At 42.5% G+C, this 15,621-nt stretch overlaps 1 protein-coding gene across 1 annotated transcript; it reads right to left on the bottom strand.

Moving 5' to 3' along the window:
* Positions 1–1,761: 1,761 nt before the first annotated feature.
* On the bottom strand, positions 1,762–11,868 carry TNNI3 (troponin I3, cardiac type). Its single transcript, XM_015810234.1, has 8 exons — positions 11,858–11,868; positions 11,536–11,548; positions 8,877–9,059; positions 7,705–7,746; positions 6,740–6,871; positions 5,590–5,679; positions 3,671–3,847; positions 1,762–1,863 (listed from the first exon to the last, which is right to left on the bottom strand). Exons 1-8 carry the CDS (start codon positions 11,866–11,868, stop codon positions 1,762–1,764), a joined length of 750 nt encoding a protein of 249 aa, XP_015665720.1.
* Positions 11,869–15,621: the final 3,753 nt, after the last annotated feature.

Raw genomic sequence — 15,621 nt, 5'->3', positions numbered from 1 at the left:
ATTTGGAGGACTCTGGATTTTGGAAGAGTAGGGTAGAACAACCAAAAACATGGTCCCTCGTGGCTTAGTGACTTTCTGACGGGACTACTGCAACACTCTTTACACGGGGCTGCCCTTGGAGACCACTTGGAAATTACAACTGATCCAGAATGGAATGGGACAACTCGCCACGGTCAAATTGCCATGGCCAACTTGCCACGGGACAACTCGCTGCAGGACAATTCAACAATTCAACAATTATTTAAAATAGTTAAAAATTAATTTAATTTTTGTCATACACATTTAATTTTGTTCCTCCTTTGGCATCCTTCCTTTAATGATTCTATTGTTCTATTACTTCAGTGGTTCTCAACCTTTTTAATGCCGTGACCCCAACCGGTCGTAAGTCGAGGACTAACCCGGTCGTAAGTCGAGGACTAAACCAGTCGTAAGTCGAGGACTACCCACCCGGTCGTAAGTCGAGGACTTTCCCTGCCCAGGAGCGCCGCGCATGCGTGGTTCCGCCCCCTGTGCCGGCCGAGGCGTAGCTGGTAAGCGGCAGAGACGGAGCAGGCCGACCACCAGCTGGCCCAGCCCAAGGGAGGTAAGGCACCCGCGGGAAAAGGGGAAAAAAATGGCGGACAAAAAAAATGGCGGACAAAAAAAAAATGGCGGACAGCCTTGCTTGGCGACCCCCGTGAAATGGTTGATCGACCCCAAATGGGGTCCCGACCCACAGGTTGAGAACCACTGTATTACTTGGATATTAGTGTAACTCTTGTCCCACAGCAAGTTGTCCCGTGGTGAGTTGGCCGCAACGAGTTGGCCATGGCGAGTTGGCCGCAGTAGTTGGTCATGGCGAGTTGGCCGCAGTGAATTGGCCATGGCGAGTTGGCTGTAATGAGTTGGCTGCAGCGAGTTGGCCATGGTGAGTTGGCCATGGCGAGTTGGCCGCAGTGAGTTGGCTGTGGCGAGTTGTTGTAGACCTGTGCAGAATGTGGCAGCTCACACCTTATTGGCCATCCTCTAGTTTGCCCATGTTACACCACTGTTGAATAGCTGCATGGGCTCCCATCTCCCAGACGCTAAAATAGAACGGTTGGAACCCAAATATTGTAGAAATGAATGAGAGTAGTTGATGGGTTGGGCAGCTGATTTTTTTTTTGATTCGTGGTTGTATTATTTTTATTGCTTGTGAATTGTGTACCATAAGGTGGGTAGCCATATAACTCTTTTGAACATATAGACAAGCATCTGGGAGAGAAGAGGCCTTTTTCCAGATGCAATCTCTGAGTAGCAATGCTGCTCTTGGATTCGACCAGCCACCGCATCTACCCTTTGACTTAAATATGCAAGCAATCCATCAACTTATAACCACAATTCGGACCAAAATTTCTGCTGCTAAGCAAGGTGGTTGTTAAGTGAGTGACACCTGATTTTACAACTTTTTTCCGCCATGGTTATTAAAGGAATCATATGGTCGTTAATTGAATCTGGCTTCTCCCATTGACTTTGCTTTTCGGGAATTGGCTAGGAAGGTCATGAATGGCAATCAGGATGCTTCAACTATCAGAAAAAACCTGCCAGTTGCAAAGCGCCCAAATTTTGATCACGTGACCACTATTGATGCTGCAACAGTCGTAAGTGTGAGGACCAGTTGTCAATGACCTTGTTCAGTGCTGTCGCCATGTCAAACGATCGCCAAACAGATGGCGGTAAGTTGAAGACTATTTGTATTTCAATACATACATCCCTGAAGGAATTTCTCTCACCTTGTGTGCCTCAGGCCTGTCCTGCGACCGAGGTCTCAAATATTTTCTTGCGCCCTTCCATGCCACTCAGAGCATCGATATTCTTCCTCCAGTCACCTACTTCCCGATTCTCCTGGGGTGGGGAGAGACCAAGAGTCAGGAAATCAGTGGAGTCCCAGGCTGTGTGGGAGGAGTAACTTGGGTCCTGCTAGCTCATTTATGTTTTTATTTATTTGAACTCAGAGCAACTTACACAGCTTTCCTTCCTCATGTTCTTCCCCACACCAACCGCACGTGATTGGTTGACCAGATAGTGGCTGGTCCCCATGTTCCTCAAGGAGCTTCTAAAGCTGAGAATGGACTACAATTTGGGTTTTGATGTTCTTAAACAGCCCATCACCATGACTGCTGTGCCATAGAAGGCCTGGTTTCCCATTGCTTCGTGGAATCATCAAAGTAAGCCACAGGAAACTTTAATGAATGGAATTCCTTTCACAGCTAAGAGAGATTCTTATTGTTGACAATGTTCTCCTTCCCCCGGAAAAGCATTCTACACCCCCCCAATTTGGAAAGATCACTTGTGCCCAGTGATGTAGTTGGATGTTCCTGAATTTTGCACCGTTCACTTCTCTGGATGAGACCAGAGGGATCTCTGTGGTTATGAGATATCTTTCCACATTTTCTAAGCTGCGGTCTTGGTTGGATAAATACTCAGACCGAGGAGAGGTGCTCCTACATGCATTCTTGAAATGCAAAGGTTTTTTCAAAACTCAAAATCAGGCCAACTATTTCCCTTTCCCCAAATACATGTTCCTTTATACCAGGGTTTCCCAACCTTGACAACTTTAAGATGCACGGACTTCAACTCCCAGAATTCTCCAGCCAGCATGAGAATGAAATCCACATGTCTTAAAATTACTATGGCTGAGAAACCCTGCTTTATATCCTTGCAAGTAATGTACTGGGGAGAAAAAAGTTTTGCAAGGGTATCCTCCAAGGAAGGAATTTAAAAAAAAAATCAAGATTGCAGTCATAATCCATATGAAAAGGGTTTTTTGCATTGTGGTGGCTGCCATCTTGACTTTTGTAACCCTTTACCTGTGAACTTTCCTGCAGTTTTGGAAGGAGTGTTGAACTTTTTATGAAAACCAGGAATTGGAGAAAGGGCTCACTGCCCATCTAAATCAATTCTCTTTCTCCCATGTGAACTTTAAGATGGCTATTTATAGGTAACAAAAACAAAGAGGTTGCTGCCATGCTGGTAAAATGTAGTCCAAGGTGCCAAGAACTAAATTTAAGACTTTGACATACAACGTCACTGATGGGAAATTTGTGCCTGGAAATTATTCACCACCAGTGAATGATCAGTCAAGCTGTAAGTAAATAAGCAGGCAAGTATGCAAAGTTTGGGCAGTTCAGTCACCTCAGAACGCCTCACAATGATCTTAGGCCAGGAATGGGGAATTTTTGGAGGCCACAAGGGGCTGTAACATCCCATTCACGGTCTGCAGGGCCTCCAGAAAAGATGGTTCAGGGATAAAATATATTCAAACTATCCAAAAAGACTAAATTTGCTCTTTTGGGGGTGAGTCAGAGTTTAAATGACTCTTTATCCACTAAAAACTCCAAACCATGCAAAAAAACCCCAACAATCCTCAAAGGCTAAGCAGAGTCTCTAGCTAACAAAGATTGCTCGCACTTTTCCTAAATCAGGGGTAGGCAACCTTGGCTCTTTTATGACTCATGGACTTCAACTCCCAGAATTCCTGAGCCAGCATAGCTGGCTCAGGAATTCTGGGAGTTGAAGTCCATGAATCATAAAAGAGCCAAGGTTGCCGACCTCTGTCCTAAATCAAGATGCTGAACGACTCTGAAGCTACCATCTGTCCACTTCGTCTTCCCTCCCCCTGACTCTTGGCTGCTGATCCTTCCAGGCTCACCTTCTCTGTGTCATCTTTCTTGACTTGTTTGAGGTTGGCCCGCAGATCCATAGAGACCTTGTGCTTGGAGCCAAGCAAGGCCTGCATCATGGCATCAGCTGAGAGACGCACCCGGCGAAGAGCAGGGCGTTTAAATTTGCCTCGCAGGTCAAAAATCTTCTGGTTCAAATCTTGGATCTGGAGCCAGAATGGACAGTCTGTTAACACATTTGAAATATTCACCGTTCTCCCCAACTGGATGCTTTCCAGATGGGTAGACAACAATACCCTGAGTGATGGTGATTGGGAATTCCGGTCTCAACACATTTGAAAGACGTGGGGAAAGCCCAGTTATACGAAGAGCCCTTCAGTTGGGAGTGAAATGTTGCACTGTCCTTCCAGATCTCCCCAAACGTTTCCATAAACTGTCTTAAATAAAGAACATTTTGAAACTGTAAATCAGTATTTCTCGACCTCAGCAATCCAGTTCCCAGAATTCTCCAGCCAGCATACTAGAGAAAGTTAAAGTCCACACATTTTAAAGTCCACACATTTTAAAGTTGCAAAGTTTGTAGAACACTGCCCTAGCAAGATCTTTGGTCTGCTGGGTCCTCCTGACTTCAAACTCTCCACTCATTAGCACTGATGGTCTTATCCAGGGGTAGGCAACCTTGGCTCTTTTATGATTCGTGGACTTCAACTCCCAGAATTCCTGAGCCAGCATGGCTGGTTCAGGAATTCTGGGAGTTGAAGTTCACGAGTCATAAAAGAGCCAAGGTTGCCTACCCCTGGTCTTATCTAATAGGGTAATGAAATGTTTTCAAGCAAACAACCAAGTTCTGAGAACATCAAGAACTCTGGAGATGTAGATTTAATGATGTGTGAAAGAGTTAAAGCTTTTGTAGATGCATTTGAAAATAGAAGCCTATAGGTTGGCAATAACTGCATGCAGGGTAAAAATTATTCTTAATTCTAAATGATACGAATAGGTGGGTGCAAATGCAGTAACGGAATTACAGAATTACAGAAAAAGCGATGGGGGCAATCCAGTCCCCAAGAATGAATGAAAATGGTGACTGCATAGATCTTCTTCTCAGATCTTCTTAGAAGGCTCCTAGTAATATCAAGAATGGAGCTTGGAAAAAAATGTATGTGACAGGGAAAAAAAATGAAAGAAATGAAACTAGAAATAGAAAGGATAGCTCTGAAGAAATGTGGACTGAATGGAAAAAATGAATAGCCAGTATGAAAAAGTACACTGAGATGATTTGGTCACATACAGGAAATGAATGAGTATTAAACTGCAAAACAAAAGAAGAGTAACTAAGCGAGGAGAAAGAGAAGATTGAGACACCCATGACTGAATCCAGGATGCAGCTGACGAGATCCTCAAAAATGGAGAGGTGAAAATTCTGAAAAGTCAAAATGGAAAGCAGCAGGTGGACACGGCTGAAGAAACTAGAATGCTTTTCAAGGATAGAAAAATATGGAGATGTATAGTAAATGTTACTGATGCAAACTAGGCTTATCTAAGCTCCCTTTTATTCTCATCTCATGTTATTTGTTTCCCCCCCCCCAGCTTATTATTTCTTACACCTTTTCTGCACTTTGCAAACCTAGAGCCATGGGCATATTGTGGTTGTTTTTAAAATCCACCCTTCTTACCAAGAACATCAAAGTGGCATATATTCCAGCTTTTCCTGATTTGATTTACTCAAATCAGTGGCCCTAAGTGATTATTTTTAAGCTGGGCGAAAAAGACTAGGCTGTGTTTTGCATTTCCCCATTACTGTCATTAAAATGCCAAATTACATTGGCCAAATCCTTCATCTGAGATACACTTAGCTGTCTCTTTCTATCTTATATGAATGAGATCTGCAAGTGAGGCCCTGTAAAGAAAATTGTGCCCCCCCCCCCAAGGCCCATGTTCAGAAACTCACCTCGTTGATGCTCTTATTGACCCGGGCCTCCATGTCATAACGCTCCTCATCAATTTTGTCAATTTGTGCATGCAGCTGCTGACATAACTCCTGTAGCAAACAAAGTAGTATAATTTGAAAGCCAAATCAAAGATCAGATTCAAAACTAACAAAGAACAGGGTGTTCCTGAACGAGTGCAAAGTGCATTTGAAAAGCTACTGAGTGATGAGCCATACAACTATTTTTTTTAAGACATCAACCACTTACAGTAAATCAGATTGGTCTAACTGGAGAAAAAAGAAGACAATAATTTCAAAACACTTTTAGAGAAATCCTGGAGATTTAGCAATAGCAATAGCACTTAGACTTATATACTGCTTCACAATGCTCTAAGAGGTTTACAGAGTTAGCCCATTGCCCCCAACAAGCTAGGTCCTCATTTCACCAACCTCGGAAGGATGGAAGGCTGAGTCAACCTTGAGCCAGTGAGAATCGAACTGTTGAATTGTTGGCAGCTGGCAGTCAACAGAAATAGCCTGCAGTACTGCATTCTAACCACTGCACCACCAGGACTCTTTAATTTAGATTCCATTAATACCCACAATTATATATTTTTTCTCAAAGCTAAGAATCTTTTAGAATAGTCCGAATCGAACAGAAGAATCAGCTGCCCTTCCAGTTGTGTTGTCCTACAAATCCCACCTCCGGTTCATATACCTGGAGTGCAACAGTTTGAAGAAAGCTAATTTTGAGCATAGGCTTACAAGAGAATTTTAACTGGCTGGATTCTTCTAAAGCTATGTTATCTTTCTATGGAATGTGGATCATGCTGCAAGTGATGGGATGTCCAACTCTTGCTTGAGAACTGCTGGTGCAAAGCAAGTTGAGTAGCAAATGGATAGTGTTGCCCTCAAGGAGCTTATCACCTTCCCTAACATAAAGCCAACATCTAAGATAGTTTACCCTGAGAATCAAAGATACACTTTAGAGTTTTCCTTTCACCTGGCATCTGTCTTTATCTTTCTTCAAACTAGAGACTTTTCAAGGGAAGCCCAACACATCTGGAGAGCAACAGTTCAGAGAAGTCTGACTTCACTAAACCCAAGAAGCAGATCTTCTCCAATTTGGTCTGCTTTCTCCCTCCTTCATTCTCCCCACTTCTGTGCTGACCTGCAGTTCTGTGAAGCCGAATCCTGCCAGTTCTAATGGGATGCAGTGGTCGGAGAGAAATCGCTCTTTGTCCTGGGAGCGTTCTTCTTCTTCCTTTTCCATTTCCTTCTTAGCCACTTGGAGCATCAGTGACTGAGTGAAAAGACAATAGTTTGGATCAATGAGCTGGGCTTATATCTTGCTTGCAGATATAACTTCAACCTTCCACCCGATGAATATACCAGGCTTCAGCTAGCTTTTCCTTTCCAAGGGGCTCTGCAGAAGTATGGATGGACCCCGAGGATGGTGAATGATGCTCATACTAAGCCAAGAATTCTGGGTGTTGAATCCCAGATCTGGAGGGTATTTAGGTTGGGCAAGTCCATTTTATCAAGAGTTCCTCCCTACCATCTATTTGCATCAAGTATGTGTGTGGGTAGGTGTGGTTGTATGGGTGTTCTATTCTCTTGGAATCTGATCTAATGTACCTCTTTTCCACCAGCATCTATACACTACATGTAATCCTCGACTTACAACCACAATTGATTCCACAAGCTTCTGTTGCTAAGCAAGATATTTATAAGTGAATTTTGACCCCTTTTATGTTTTCTTGCCATAGTTGTTTAGTGAAACACTTCAGTTGTTAAGTTGATAACACAGTTGTTCAGTGAATCAGTGAATCCTTGACTTTGCTAGTCAGAAGGTCGCAACTGTTGAAGTTGCCCCAGTGTCCAAATTTTGATCATGTGACTACAGGGATGCTGTAACAGTCATAAGGATGAAAAAGAGTCACAAGTCACTTTTTCCAGCGCCTTTGTAACTTCAAATGATCATTAAATGAATGGTTGTAAATCAAGGACTACATGTACTACGTTTTGCCTTCCTATCTCCTAGAAACTTGCCAGATGTGCCCCCAGAGGTGTTTAGACCCTTGTGTATTTTTCTAACTGTTCTAATACCCAGGAAGTCATTTTTTTCCACATCACCTTGAGTTGCAATTTCCGAGAAGCCGATATCTTGCTTTTTATCTGTGGTAGAACAAAAAAAGAGAGATTGAGAGGCATATTTCACACAGGGGAAAGATGGTGCTCAGTTGGATTTCCTAAAGTTACAGTGATAATTGCTTATTTTGGACATAACATGGGGAGCAATTTAATAGGAAAGGAGAAAAACAGAATCAGCTGATTTGGTTTAGGCCTGGTTAAAGCTCAAGTGACAAAGATCACTTGATCTTAACATCAAGTGACAAATTTTCATTTAGAGCAGAAATCCCCAACCCTTTGGGCATCAGGGACCAGTTTCATGGAGAAAGGTTTTTCCGCGAATCGGAGGGTGCATGGTTTTGTGTGCTGCCTGCATCCCACGGATGGGGCTTTGCTTGTTTGTGCGGACCGGTTGCTGGCATGCTGCGGCCCGGTACTGGTCCACGGACCGGGGGTTGGAGACCCCTGACTTAGCGGAAAGGAGACATAGGAAATAAAATACAATCTGCTTTGTCCAATGGGTTTAATTTCTTTCTAAATAAAATAATAGATGGGATTAGTCCAAATCAAGTGTGTCCAACCTTGGCAATTTTAAGGCATGTGGACTTCAACTCCCAGAATTCTGGGAGTTAGAATAGAATACAATAACAGAGTTGGACGGGAGCTTGGAGGCGTTCTAATCCAACCCCCTGTTGTTCCATTGATTAATTGTTCTAACTGTCAGGAAATTTCTCCTTAGTTCTAGGTTGCTTCTCTCTTTGATTAGTTTCCATCCGTTGCTTCTTGTCCTGCCTTCAGGCGCTTTGGAGAATAGCTTGACTCCCTCTTCTTTGTGGCAGTCCCTGAGATATTGGAACACTGCTATCATGTCCCCCCTCGTCCTTCTCTTCATTAAACTAGACATACACAATTCCAGCAACCGTTCCTCACCTTGGTGTATTGTTTTCATGCATGATGATAAATTTGCTTTTCTCTCCAAAAACACACAGAGACACACCCATACAGAGACCCAAACACAAGGGGCGGTATTGTTTCCATTTCTGCATTTCTTCCCCCCCTCTCCCTTCAAACGATGGGTTCCCCTTTGATCTCCTGAGCCCCCAATCCTTAATCTTGCCCTGGGTATTTCTGCATTTCTCTTTTTCGATTCAACTGGAAAAGAGACTGGCACTCACCTTGTCATGCGGCTCAACGGCGTAAGCCCGGTAATTGGCAGATGATTTTCGGCGTAGGGGAGGCACTGTTGCAGGAGGAGGCGGGGCAGGTTTGGGAGCCATTGGTGCCTTTTTTGTTTCCACAATGGTCTCCTGCTCTTCCTCCTCTATGTATTCCTCCTCTTCCTCTTCCTCTTCCTCATACTGCAGATTTAAATAATGTATTATTTCCAAAATGCTCCCTGCAACCACATTTTAGGACATATAAAGGCCAGCTGCACTTGCTGCTCTTACACGCACGCCACTCCCAAATTTCAGATTTTGAGAGAGGATATTTATGGAAGTGAGGGAAATGGTACAAACCTGTTCCTGTTCATTTAAGTACTTTATATTTTAATTGCTGACTTTCACTGGCCTACTAAACAAGGTGGTTGTTAAATGACTCACGCCTGATTTTTTTATAGCCTTTTTTTTGACACAGTTGTTAAGGGAATGACTGCAGTTGTTAAATGAATTATGTGGTCGTTAAGCAAATCCAGCTTGATTTTGCTTGTTGGAAGCCAGCTGGGAAAGTTGCAAATGGCAATCATATGACCTCTGGGACATTGCAACTGACATAAATACATGCCAGTTGCCAAGTACTTTAATTCTGATCAGGTGACCATGGGGATGCTGCAACTGTTGCAAGTTTGAGGTGCAGTTGTAAGTCACTTTTTTCAGTGCCATTGTAACTTTGAACGAACCAAACAAATGGTTGTAGGTTGAGGACTGCCAATATTTTCCTGACAAATCCATTTTCTTAGAAATACCAAAAGAATGAAAATTAAAAACTGGAAAGACAGAATGCTACTGTAATAACAAGAATGCATAACTTTATTTTCTCAACCTTTTTGCCACTAGGTGGCGCTTGAGTGAGCGGAGTTTGAATTTTGGATTCTTTATGGAAGATGACAATACTATAATATTTTGCTTGATTTTTCCAGATTCGTGATTCCTCAGAATGGCTTCTACTGTACATTTTTTGCTGTGATCTCATCAGGATGGGCATATCGACGGACAAAAGAGAGCTTTTGGATACAGTGTGAATTTCTCTTGGTGTCAAGTCTCCATAGGCCTACAATGATGCATATTAGAACTACCTTGCTTTCTGTATCAATTGTTCTGCAGTGTTTCTAAAGCAAGGCCACTTTAAGCTATATGGACTTCAACTCCCAGAATTCCCCAGCCAGGAAGAAAAAAGGCTGACTGGGGAATTCTGGGAGTTGAAGGCCACACAGCCTAAAGTGGTCATGGTTGAGAAACATTGCTCTACAGCAGTGCTTCTCAATCTCACCAATCTTTAGACCTGTGGACTTCAACACCCAGAATTCTCAGCCTGCATGGTCTACTGCTACCGTTGATAGCAGCTATGCCAGCTAGGAGGGATGGTAATTGAAAATCAACATATCTGGGGTCGTCCATGGACAAGCCAAAAAATCCAGATGGTGTCCCTTTTTACATATGTTGTCTGTAAAGGGTGGGGACTAGATTGCCCAGACTCAACCGCCATTATGACTTTTTAAAGCTGTCCGTGGACATCCCTGACTAGATATCAAATAGGAAAGGCAGGAAAAAAAATATTCAAAAGTACTTAAACAGAGATAACGTCTTTTAAGAAATGAAATGATTAAATATGCTAACAGCAAAGACTGTTCAGATTGCCACGTATGAAGATGGCTTATTTAATTTTTTTTCATAAAGGAACTATTTATAGACTTTAATCTGAAGTGATGCTGGTGACATTTTGTAAAGCTTATCTTAAACTATTTTCTAAGGAGCTAATATCTGGCTAGGCCTGGCAAAGAAGCTTTTGCCAAGTTTATCCTAAGTGATAAGTACTTTGTGGCAAGATTCAAAACCCTGATGTAGGGCACCTTTATTTATATATTTATTAGATTTTTTTTACCCTTTGTTACTTTATGGGTAATACAACAGAAATAATCCTTCCTCCTCTTTTCATCACAAGAACAATCCTATGAGGTGAGTTGGGCTGAGAGAAAGTGACTGGCCCAAAGTCATCACAGGACTAGAACTCACAGTCTCCTGGTGATTGGCCCAAAGTCACCCAGGTGGCTTTCATGCTTAAGGCAGGACTAGAATTCACAGTCTCCTGGCTCCTAACCTAGTGTAAATAACAGAATAACATTGTTGGAAGGGACCTTGGAGGTCTTCTAGCCCAACCCCCTGCTCAAGCAGGAAACCCTTACTATTTCAGAGAAATCTCTTCTTTAAAACCTCCAGTGTTGCATCCACCACTTCTGGAAGCAAGCCACTTCACTGATTAATTGTTCTAAATGTCAGGACATTTCTCCTTAGTTCTAGGTTGCTTCTCTCCTTGATTAATTTCCACCCATTGCTTCTTAACGACTAGACCAACTGGCTTTCCTCAGTACTTTTTCAGAAAGCATACTGTACAATTGTGATATTGTAGGTATTTACTTGCCTGCAATGACAGAACCCACCCCAGTACTAGAGTAACATTTCCCTGGATAATTTACTTTCTATTCAACTCATGTGAAGTGAACATCTTGACAATTTCTCCCAATGTATTAAAGCTCTTTGAAAGAAGAGAGAAAGAGAGAAACAAAGGACATTGTGTCTTTCCCATCAGTTCTGGCGAAGTTGCTTCATTTGTACTTACGGTGATCTCTTCCCTGCAGAAAAACAGGAAGATACAAATCAGACTGAATAATTCCTTGTTTTGCCTGGTTGCTCCCCCATCCCCCAGGACCCTAAGCTGCTTCCTAGCTTTCCCCCTGCTGTTAGCATATTAGCAGGATTATTTTTTAATCTAAGGAGTCTTGTCTGCCAGTTCAAAGGACAGGACTCCCATCCTGGAGATCCTGAACCCCCATGTCTTGCTCAGTGAATTCTGCCAGGATGCACCCCGTGCCCCTTCCTTCTGGTACGTAATGTGCAGTAACTCCCACTAAACATGCCTTTTAAAAGACAAAACTACTCACTCTTCTGCCATCTTGAGAAAGCAACGCTCAGGTCCACTGGAATGAGAAGAGAACAAGACAATAAGAGAAATACATCATTCATAACCTTTTCTCTATTTCTATCATCTCTAGCCCTCTATCATTTCGATCATCTTGAATATATAAGCATACATGTGTACAATGTAATATATAATAATGTACATCTACAATATCTATCCTATCGGAAGTCAGTATGGTGGAGTGGTTGAGGCACCAGGCTACAAACTGGGAGACTAGGAGTTCTTGCTCTGCCTTAGGCACAAAGCCAGTTGGGTGATCTTCAGCCAGTTACTTTCTAACAACCCTAAGAAAGAAGCAATGGCAAACTACAGGTAGTCCTTGACTTACGACCACAATTGAGCCCAACATTTCTATTGCTGAGTGAGATATTTGTTAAGTGACTTTTGCCCCATTTTACAACCTTTCTTGCCTCAGTTGTTAAGTGAATCATTGCAGTTGATAAGTTAGTAACATGACTGTTAAGTGAATCTGGCTTCCCCATAGACTTTGCTTGTCAGAAGGTCGCAAAAAGGGATCACGTGACTTTGGGACACATGACTTTGGTCGTAAATATGAGCCCGTTGCCAAGCCTCTGAATTTGATCATGGGGATGCTGGAAAGGTCGTAACTGTGAAAAACGATCATAAGTCACTTTTTTCAGTGCCTTTGTAACTTTGAATGGTCACTAAATGAACTGCTGTAAATCGAGGACTACCTGTATTGAAAAAAAAACTTGCTGAGAATGCAGGGATTTTTTTCTAGGCCAGGGGTGGGGAACCTTGGCTCTTTTATGACTCGTGTACTTCAACTCCCAGAATTCCTGAGCCAGCCATGCTGGCTCAGGAATTCTGGGAGTTGAAGTCCACGAGTCATAAAAGAGCCAAGGATGCCTACCCCTGCTCTAGGCAGTCTCCAAGAATCAGACATGATTGAAAGGAAGAAAAAAACATCTATCCTGTGTCTTTCTTTCTTTCTTTCTTTTTCTTTCTTTCTTTTTCTTTCTTTCTTTCTTTCTTTCTTTCTTTCTTTCTTTCTTTCTTTCTTTCCTTCCTTCCTTCCTTCCTTCCTTCCTTCCTTCCTCTATCTTTCCCTTCTTTTTTCCTTTCTTCTCTCTTCCTCTCTCTCTTTCTCTCATCTATCTACAGATAGACCTCGACGTACAACAGTTCATTTAGTGACCGTTTGAAGTTACAACAGCACTGAAAAAAGTGACTTATGACTGTTTTTCACACTTATGTCCATTGCAGCATCCTCAGGGTCATGTGATCAAAACTCAGCCGCTTATGACGGTTGCTGTGTCCAAAGGTCACATCATCCCCTCTCGCGACCTGACAAGCAAAGTCAATGGGGAAGCCAGATTTATTTAACAACTGTATTACTAACTTAACAATTGCAGTGATTCACTTAACCACTGTGACAAGAAAGGTCATAAAATGGGGCAAAACTCACCTGACAAATGTTTCACTTAGCAACAGAAATTTTGGACTCTATTGTGGTCGTAAGTCGAGGACTACCTATACTTTTCCATTAGAGGCCAAAAGCTTGTTTCTAATATTAGGGCCTTACAAAGCACCAATAACACCAGTCACGTTTATCCTCCGTGACTCTTCTTGGATGTCCTGGCTACCTCAGAAATGTTTGCCCTTTGTAGGTAAACTCTATCGTTTTGATGTCATTTCAGGCTATTAGGATCATAATCCCGAATGTGACACCTGTAACTGCCAATTGGGAACCTTGGTTGGAAGGCAATCCACTTTTGATGTTTTGCACTACTTCTGCAGGTCTGTGGTATGTGAAATACAGATTTGAAGTAATTTATCTTGCTGTTTTACCTCCCCTCCTGCCCTCATCCTCCAAAAGACTGGTAGAGCAGCTTACATAAGAGCAGGTGTGTGAAGGTTACCTTCTAAATCTTTTGTTATCCCCTTTCGAAGCAAGCCTCTTCTTCAATGTATTTTGATGTGTGTCTCTATATGTGTGTAGGCAGGCATGGGTACCCTGGTTCCATTGCTACAATATGCTCACCCAGAAGTAAACAAACCAAATTTCAGCTTAAGACGATATGTGAATTGAGCCATGAGATAATCTTACATCAGCAGGAATCTCTTCACCAAGGTTGTTTTGCATAGGTCGAAGTAATGATGTTACATGATTATACACGAATAAATAAATATTTAAATTGAAGTGGCCCCTGGAAATTTCTCACAAAAATATTGCTATTGATTATTTAGTATGCATTTGTTTTTTCTTACACGATCACTCATCACAATATGGCTTATTTTATAACGTCTGAGCTGTTCAGTATTTAAAGAGTTGTACATACTATGAACACACTACAAAAATTAATGAATTCACCTCCATTGGACCATATTTCCTGCACGTCTGCTAAAAATGTTTTAAGGCGGGGTCTCCTAACCTATTATGGCCTGGAACTTTAACAGAACACTGGATCACCCCACATCATAACACAAAAGAGCAAAAGCAAAGTTGCTCTGGCTATAATCAAGAGATTAACCCTCTTGACAACCTCTTGATGTTGCTTTCCAAGTTCAGATCTCGCTTCTCACTCGGGCCCACCAGCAGCCAAGCGTTGGCCTTTCTGGATACTCGCTTTTGCCCAGACCTTGTATGTGACATCCTGTTATCGCTTGAGTAACTTGGGCTGCTAAATTTGTGCCATCTTATCACTTCAAAAATGGGGCCAGGTCGTTCCACAGGGAAGAGGCTGTGAGTTTTGCAGGCGAAGCACGTGCTCCAAAACCAGCAGCAGATGGACGGCTGCTTGTTCACTCAACTTGATATGGCGTGTGTGTGTGTGTGTGTGCGTGTGTGCAGCCATGCAACAATTTTTAGGGAAAGCTGGATTGAGGCTAAATTCCCAACTCTATTAGTTTAAAGCAAGGCTTTTAAAATAAGATGTTTTCCCCTCCCCAAGATGATAGTTGGAAGCTGGGGAAGGGGTATGGGCAGAAATTGCTTCGGTGGAAAACAAAAATACAAAGGCTGCGTGTTCAGCCCTCCCCTTCTTTGGAGCGCTGCAAAGGGATGGCTTTATTCTTAGCGTGAGGTGTGAAACGAATCCTTCAGCACTCTTGTGAGAGACATCTGCTGTGAGGCTCAGAAATAAAGCCGGAGGGGCCCTGCCCAGCACTGCTAAGCTCTCTCAAAGCTTTGTTATCTCTCTCTTATTCTCTGGCTGATGAAAAGAACAGCACTGCCAATGCTTGTTTGGGCTGAGCCCATTTGATTCAATGGTTAAGATGAGGAGTGGGGGAACCAGGGTTCTAGTCCTATTTTAAGAGTAGAGTAGAGTAGAGTAGAGTAGAGTAGAGTAGAGTAGAATAGAATAGAATAGAATAGAATAGAATAGAATAGAATAGAATAGAATAGAATAGAATAGAATAACAGAGTTGGGAGGAACCTTGGAGGTCTTCTAATCCCACCCCCTGTTCAGGCAGGAAACCCTATACCATTTCAGACAATGGTTGTCCAATCTCTTCTGGAACATTCACAACTTCTGGAGGCAAGTTGTTCCACTGATTAATTGTTCTAACTGTCAGGAAATTTCTCCTTAGTTCTAGGTTGCTTCTCTCCTTGATTAGTTTCCATCCATTGCTTCTTGTGCTGCCTTCAGGTGCTTTGGAGAATAGAATAGAATAGAATAGAATAGAATAGAATAGAATAGAATAGAATAGAACTGGAAGGGACCTTGGAGGTCTTCTAGTCCAGTGGTTCTCAACCTGTGG

Source organism: Protobothrops mucrosquamatus, unplaced genomic scaffold (genome assembly GCF_001527695.2).
Source record: "Protobothrops mucrosquamatus isolate PMUCROS unplaced genomic scaffold, P.Mucros_1.0 scaffold8, whole genome shotgun sequence".
NCBI lineage: Eukaryota > Metazoa > Chordata > Lepidosauria > Squamata > Viperidae > Protobothrops > Protobothrops mucrosquamatus.
The sequence above is the reverse complement of the archived record's forward strand: the minus strand, read 5'-3'. Positions and strand labels throughout refer to the sequence as shown.